The sequence below is a fragment of the Schistosoma mansoni genome (genome assembly GCF_000237925.1).
Source record: "Schistosoma mansoni, WGS project CABG00000000 data, chromosome 1 unplaced supercontig 0034, strain Puerto Rico, whole genome shotgun sequence".
In the NCBI taxonomy this organism is placed as follows: Eukaryota; Metazoa; Platyhelminthes; class Trematoda; order Strigeidida; family Schistosomatidae; genus Schistosoma; species Schistosoma mansoni.
Window position 1 is genome coordinate 2,120,061 of NW_017385988.1, and position 8,504 is coordinate 2,128,564.

The 8,504-nt window shown below is 39.3% G+C and overlaps 1 protein-coding gene across 1 annotated transcript; it reads left to right on the forward strand.

Annotated features, from left to right (window-relative positions):
- Nucleotides 1–3,824: 3,824 nt before the first annotated feature.
- On the forward strand, nucleotides 3,825–5,171 carry Smp_120020 (hypothetical protein; the record flags this gene model as incomplete). The annotated part of the gene is made up of 1 exon (XM_018791912.1): nucleotides 3,825–5,171. The coding sequence occupies one exon, from the start codon at nucleotides 3,825–3,827 to the stop codon at nucleotides 5,169–5,171; it is 1,347 nt and encodes a 448-aa protein (XP_018645015.1).
- Between the last annotated feature and the right edge of the window lie 3,333 nt (nucleotides 5,172–8,504).

An 8,504-nucleotide genomic window follows, 5' to 3' on the forward strand; every position in this document is an offset into this window, starting at 1 on the left:
TACATACGAGTCACTAGAGCGATTGTAAAGTGCTAATGATGTGCAAACAAACGACCCTTGAAGCTGAACAAAAAATAGTTAGGAAGATTTACATTATCTGTTGAACACCTGGGGACGGTCATAGGTGAGTGCGAAACACTTAACGGAGGCAGTATGACTCGGTCGTGTAGGCTTGGTCACTATGTATCATCACTTCCCTAGCCAAAGCATCCAGCAGTCGGGTCACTAAAGATCAAACAGATCATCGATCCCCGTCAAGGACAGTCGACGCGCAACACTTAATCATACGCCATGGACTGACCCATGCGACAGTGGTTCTACTTCGCTTGTATCTACTTTGAATAATTATGATAATCAGAAGTATTTGAATTTTAGTATAGACTACTAATCCCACGAATAACGCAAGTTAATCAAGAAGTATTAGATGAGCACAAACGAATGTATTGTATTTGGAATTCAAAATCAAAACAGTCATCAATACAAAGAAGTCATTGATTTATTTAAACATCACATCCTCCACAGCTCAAATTGAAGTGTAAGTGTCTGTAATCGATTGTTCGTCTTCTTCTTAAGCCCATCTTACATCTGTCCGACAGTGTATTGGATGTAGACTATGTATTATCTAGAATGCACTCATTAGTATTAGAATTAACAACGGAAATTGGAACAGACTCACCTGGGTTCTGGTACTGTATTTGATCAACGTGTCGGTTATGTATAGTCAAGTCATTGATATTCAGAATTCGCAACATAGATTTTCCAACACTCTTCACCACGATCCCCGTGGCTGGTCGAAGATCATTCCCACGATAATATGTAACTTCTGCAGACTCCAATCACCTCGTATTCGAACGGAGAATTCTTCCTTTTAATAGCTTTGATGGAGTCTCTTTCGTCACAGAATGCTTAGTATTTCTATATTGAAGTAGAAATGTATCTACTCCCCTCTCCAGTTCATTAAATGCTGAAGCAGCAATAGAATCTACAGCAATTTTCAATGTTCTTACGAAATTTTCTGCTTGACCATTATAACAAGGGTGCCTGGGAGCCGAAAACAGATGTCTACACCTTATACCATTCAACCAATTAGTGGCTGCATCCGCAGCGAAATGAGAGCCATTATCAGTCACTAACACCATGGGAACTCCTTGTCGACTAAACACCTTCCTTAATGCTTGGATTGTGAAGTCAGAATTTGGTGAAGTTGTGAAAAAACTTCAGGCCACTTAGAAAAAGAATCAGTAACTACAAGTGCATAGTATTTGCCAAGAAATGGACCACAGTAGTCTGCATGACTTTTTCGTGCCTTAAGGTAACCCTCGTGCTATTGATAGAAGAAACCAGAGAAGTAGTGAATAGGTCTTTATTTCGATCTTCGCGCAGTCACAGTGGAGCGTGGGATTATCTGTTCAGACAAACCAAAGGCTCTCAACATTCAATATAAGATAATAGGGAATATAACGCTTACAAAAAGTAAGGAAGTGAATGAATACTTGAACAATACTGTTTTAGCATATGCTTGGTTGTTTGGGGTCAACTCTTAACCAACCAACCTGAGCTGTTACATTAGCTTCCCCCTAGAATCGACTTCCGTAGGAACGTCGGTTCGATTAAACTATCTATCGAAAACACCTTCGTTCTATTTCTCATCCCAAGGCGAAATTATCAACTCGCTCACTATTTGACTTACAATCAGTTACGACTAACGCTTTCAACGATAGTCCATGGATGTCTCTTCATTTACTAGCTTGTCATCTTATTTTGTAGCAGGTGATCTTTTCTACTACTATCGCTGACGGTTTTCTGCGTGCTTTCAAGAGAAAGTGTGAGAGTGTGGAATAAGAATATCTGAGGAAGTGCTGCGAGCGGGCTACCCAACACCATGTTGGTGAGGTACGATTTCTCCATGCTCAGACCGGCTATCAGGTGTTTACTCACCTGCCTCTTGAGTCGCCCTCAAGTAAAAAGTAAAGAAGAGTCTACTTCAAAGGTAATGGTGAAAATCAAGCAAACCTGAAGAACTGCTCCACTGCCTGCATAAAATAATAAGATACAAAATGGAAATACATAAATGCAATTGATAATTGTTCGGTTCATGTAAGTGCTTGGCCTCCAGAACGGATTGGTATTCTGGAAGGAAATAGACATAGTGTAGATATCTTGTGCACGAAGAACCATGAAAACAACAAAAAAATACTCTTTTGTAATGCATATATGTAAAAGGGTGAACTTGCTAGAAGTTGGACTCTTTAACAAAATCGATCAAATGCATGACCTTGAGCCAGTGATGACCGCCTTTTACAACTAGGTGCGTAACCAATGGTGCATCAGAGTAATCCACAAAACGGAAACGAATATACGATTAAGAAGCAAAAAAAAATTGTGTGGAGTGTGCGGATCAAGTACAGTTGTGTCAAATACCCTTTTCTGGTTTGATTTAGGTATGCATGATATATTGAAGCAATATTTCGTCAATTCATCCAAGTAACGAATTAGTTTGCACCTCAGAAGTGTGTAAGTCCTATTACTCATTAGTATTATGAATGATTAGTCGATAAAAGGAAAAATTGCAGTCATTCCCCCGTGGTTTGATGTGGTCTAATGGCTAGGTCCCAAACAACCAATAAAGGGGAAATAAAGGCGAACAAAGGGGAAATAAAGCGGACGAAAGCGTAAATAAAGGGGAAATGTCGCTTTTTCGCCTGCACGTCGGTTATTTAGGGGAAAAGTCGATTTTTCCCCCTTACGTCGTATATTTGGGGGATATTTGTAGACAATTTGTTGTAACGTATAACATTTGAATGAACCGCAATAAGGAACAACATTTTGCTGAGTCTGTCAAAAATAAAGAATTATTACATTAAATTTATGAATTTCATCATTATTACTCATGCAATAAAATACGAACACAGGCTTTCGTATGTGATGCGTTTGTACTTACTTTTTCTGTTGTTTAGCTAGGGTGTTCCGACATGGTTGGCCGCCATCACAAATTACTTACACGATGCAAGTGAGTGACGTGCTCTGTCTTTTTAGTTCCTTCTAACTGTTTATGTTGTTAGTCTAATAACATGAGTTTAAGCGAAGTCAGTGAAAGAGCTCGTAGACGTAGGGCAACCGTGAACTTGTCAAGAGTCCTCGGATGTCATAGATCTACTCATAACAGACGTTGGAATAAATTACGTAAGGATTTTCTGCGGAGACATGACTTGCTTTCGTTTAGTAACTTTGCTAATGAAAGCACAACTACAGGTAACTGACTTTAACAACTATATATGTATAAACTATGTCAGTAGACAGAGAAAGTAATTGTCATGAGATTCCTTCAACTGTATTACCTTCCACAAGCTGTACCAATGAAAGGCTTCTGGAAGATAATGGTACGTGTTTGAAGTTCATACGCTAATAAATTTCTTATAGAATGTTCTACCGTCGATTTGCCCTGTCAAAAGCCTTTGAGTCGCAAAGAGAAGATTAACAGGATACTAATGCATTTAATGACATCCACCTATCTGAGCATCCGGGATGCAGACAGGGTTCTGAATGAATTTCGCCTTATCGTACCAGACTTGCCGACGAGCATTAGAAGTATCTTGAGAACGTGCACAAGTGTACAACCTAAGTCCATCAGCAGCGGGGTTTACTACCATCTTGGATTGAAAACTAACCTCCTAAGATATGTTGAACTTTGGTTGTGTACTTGCGATTTTGACAGTCTGCAATTATATATTAATGTAGATGGACTTTCTATGTCCAGGAGCTCCAGTCAACATTTGTGGCCTGTATTAGGAAGGATCGTTGCCCCCAGACTTAGTGATGTTTTCATGATAGGGATCTACGGAGGGAATACTAAGCCGGCACAATTTAACGAAATTTCTGCCGACACTATTTCCGAAATAAAAGAAATGACTGAAACGGGTCTACTAAGTGTAAGGTTCAATAAATACATAGCTATTAAGTTAAGTGCAGTAATATGTGATGCACCGGCTCGTTCGGATGTTAGGTACACTGTTAATCACAACGGAAAGGCAGGTTGCGACCGGTGCGTGGTTAATGGTAGACGACTTGATGGAAAGATGACTTTCCCAAACGGTGAATATACGTTAAGAACGGACGACAGTTTCAGGAATCAGACACAATATATTCACCATAAAGGTCATTCTTTATTCGAAAGTCTATCAATAGACATGATATTAACTTTCCCCTTAGATCCCATGCACATGGTTTACTTAGGTGTCACAAAGAAACTTGTGACTCTCTGGATAGAATTAGGACACAAGAGACTAAAGAACATGAACTCATGTGTAATTAGGACCATAAATAAGTTGATATCTAGGTGCGTAGAAAGTACTCCCTCTGACTTTCCGCGTAAATGTCGAACATTAGACTACTTATCTGTATGGAAAGCGTCAGAGTGTAGGTTGTTTCTTCTATACTTAGGCCCGGTTATTCTCCAAAATATTCTGCCTGAATCTTTGTATATAAATTTTAAATGTCTTGCTTTGTCTATGTACTTGCTTGCACATCCTAAGTTTTATAATAGGGTTACAGAATCTGTCAGGATGGATTTAAGGAATTTTCTAAGAGAATATGAATGGTGTTACGGATGTGAGAACTTGGTATATAATGTGCATTCCCTACAGCATCTTCTTGACGATGTCCTAGCACATGGGCCGTTAGATAGCTTCTCAGCATTTCCATTCGAGTCGTATATGAGACAAATTAAGCAATCAGTACGCAGTGGGTATTCCGTGGCTAAGCAAGCAGCTCAGCGTTATGCGGAACAAATGTCTTTCTGCGATAGGCTCCAGGTTGACATTTCGACTAATGATAACCCAGTTATAGGTATGGCTGACTCACGCAAGCAAGTAATAATGTTTAGGAATAGCCAAATAAAATCTTTTCATCCTGATAACGTTGTAGTAGTAAAGGGGAAGCCGGGATTGATTACTGATATTCAGGATAGTGGCCTATTGAGATTCAGGCAATTTACTGACCCACAAAATTACTTTACAGATCCATTTCCTTCCACTGACATAGGAATATTTAAATGCTCCGTAGTTAGCAGTGCTTACAGTTGGGTTTCCATCCGTGATGTTGACTGTAAATGTATGTCTATTAATTGTGTTAATCATTTGGTTATTGTCCCTTTGTTGCACACTGTAATTTAATTGTATTTCCTTAAATTTCCTGTTATGATATCTTTAGTCTCCAATCAATAAGTACGTAATCCTTAAGAAACAAGGCAAAAGTAAGCTCGTGATTGCATCGGGACTTTGGGTGATTGGAGAAAAACGCTGTCTGTATCCGAGGGAGAACATTGACCTTCTTCTGCAAAACAATGACCTACCGGAAGAAAATTGGTCTATGTTCAAGTGCAGTATTGTTCACAAATGCGGTTAGTTACATACATGCAAATTATCGCTTCTTGTAGAAAGTCTCAAATCAGCCAATGGATTGTTAGCAGCGTTGCAAGTGTGCTATGCTACTGATGAGAACTATCCGCCCGACGAAACTACGTTGCCCTTAAACACAGATAAACAAAAGAGGTCAGTTCAACAATCTCACTTACATTTCGTAGAAGCGCATTAAAACGTAAAGAAAGTTTTCTTTACAATTCCATGGACATGGATGTCGCGGAGATGCGGCTGGGAATACCCGAGTCCAATATCCAAAACTTCGGATGTTTGAGAACGTTGTCTCTCCCATTGCCAAGTAAGTATCTTTGATTTGGACATGTCTATTAAGCAGTTCGACACAATTAGACAGCTCGCCCTCCACATCCGAGGATAAAAATCTAACTGCTCAGTAAGTCATCCCTACGATCTACTTCTATTTTTCAGATTTGAAAGAATGTATACTTTGCAGCTTAAAATGTCAGCAAGCTTGAGTGAAATTAGTACAAATATAAAGCTGCTGCTCTCAAGGTTCAGTGACTGCCAAGATCCGCGTCAATTTGACTGTGGACTATCCAGCCAACAGTTCCCTTTGTCATCTGAAGAGGAACTGGGAACTTTGGACGCTTGTCTAGAGCAAAAAGACGTGAGAGACAGATTTGTAAGCACACAACATGATTTTTATCCTTCATTCCTATTACAGATGGCCATGTTGACACGTCTAATGGATGATGATCCTAAAACCTCTATGCGATATATTCTGTCCTACATCATGAAAACTGAAGTCGCCATTAATTTCACGTTACTGGGTACTTCATCAAAACGAGCGATTCAGAAGTGCCGGTTTTACGGCTGCGTACGAAGTAAGTTAAATAAGGTTTTTAAACTTCAGGTGCACTTACTAATCGATTCCTGTCGTCATCTGTCAACAAGAAAGACCTTACGAAACTATATGACATGGCTACACAAAGTTATTTTCACGAAATGAGAGACAAAGTACAGAAGGGTCATCGACGGAACCAAGAACACGTACGTACGACTTTAAAGTGAATATTTTTCTCGTTATCTATAGGTAGAGTCTTTCGTGTTCAAGGATATAACCGTAAGTTCAGCTTCAAGTACCTTGTTGTGCAAAACGAGTTTCCTAGATATAGTAACGTTCTTCTTCATCACATTTTAGAATTCACAAGAATTGTTTGACTCTCCATAGTCCAACAGGCCTGCTGGAAAGAATGAATACGTGAAATGCCTGGTCGGTGACAATGGCAATTACATAAGGAGCATTGATACTCTGCCAACTGCTCATTACTTTGTACATTGAAGAACTTTTTGTTTTCAATAAAAATTTGGAAATTATACCATATTTTACGTACTTTACATTATTCGTGTGCTGTGTTGTGGGAATGAAAGCGAACACAGGAGGCGGTTGCGGTAAATGCATTAGTGTGTATGTAGTGGAAAAGTAGTAAATGTAGCGGATATTTAAGGTAGAAGTCAGAAATTCGTCCGATATTTAGGGTGAAAATAGGAAATTCGTCGGATATTTAGGGGACAAGTCGGCTATTCGTCGTATATTTAGGGGAAAAGTCGGCTATTCGTCGTATATTTAGGGGACAAGTCGGCTATTCGTCGTATATTTAGGGGAAAAGTCGGTAATTCGTCGGATATTTAGGGGAAAAGTCGGTAATTCGTCGGATATTTAGGGGAAAAGTCGGTAATTCGTCGGATATTTAGGGGAAAAGCCGGCTATTCGTCGGATATTTAGGGGAAAAATCGGAAATTTAGCGACATTTGAAAAACAGAGCGACAGAAAGGGGAAATTACGCTTTATTTCCCCCGGACAGGCGAAAAAGCAGACATTTTGGCGCATTTCCCCTTTATTTACGACTTATTTTCCAATGCATTTTCCGCTTTATTTCCCCTTTGTTCGCCTTTATTCCCCTTTATTGGTTGTTTGGGGCACACGGTCCAGAATTCAGGAGGGCAGAGGTTCGAGTGCGTGGGGCCTGCGTTTTTGTTCACCAAAACCCCCTTCATACGACGTTTGTTGGCCATAAGTTGCTCAGATATGAGAGAAAGATAACAAGAGGACGGATTGATATGTCAAAGTGCCATATTGGAACAGTACGAGTTCTTTGTTTGTATTAATAATAATACTATAGAAAAATGTATACAGATATATAAGAAGTACAACCAACATAGCTAATTAACCAGAAAAAGAAATTATAAAACTCGCCTGGGTTGCTTTTTGAATTTGTTGTACTTGCCAGTGTTAGTTGTATGAGTTTGATTAAAATCGTCAGCCATCGTTTCGGAATACCTAGCTTATGTGTCCAGTATTTAAAAAAAATATTTAACATAACACTCATATATCAAAGGTAAAAGGTCTGGGGAGTTGTATGTGAGGCGGACTGAGGAAAAAAAAATTATTTTTAAGTAGATGCAGGGTCTGATTAGCTACGTGGTTAGATTTTATCCTGCAGCCGAAACTGTCAACATCCTTGACTGACTAATCGGATGTGCCCAGCGAACCGTTTTAGTCATTTGTAAGGATTTATCATCTTTACATTTCGATTCCGCAATGGATTTGTCAGTTAAACGATCTAACAACACGTATGGTGGTTCATGATCTAGATAAGCCGGCTTTAGCCTATCAATACTTACTGTGTCGATGTTTCCATGTTTTTCTATCACGAAATATTTAGATTTTCTCGAGACGACTTTGAAAGGACCTTCAAATGGAGGACTGAGTGGTGCTTTTATTTTGTCACATCTTATCCAGACGTGCGTGCAATTGCTTAGGTCTTTAGGTATATATACGGCGCGCGATTGTTCACGAGTATTAATCGGCTTAAGTTTAGACATGTGGTCCCGTAGTTGATCTACATAATTTTCTAAACTAAGTTTTTGACTGTTAGTATTAGGGTTAATAAATTCACCTAGTAATCTCAGAGTTGTTCCGAAAACCAGTTCCGCAGCTGAACACTGTGCGTCAGTTTTGACAGATGTTCGTATTCCCAACATAACTAACGGTGGGAATTCTGTCCACTGATTGGGGTTTGAGTGAGATATAAGGGCGGTTTTTAGCTGACGGTGAAAACGTTCTAC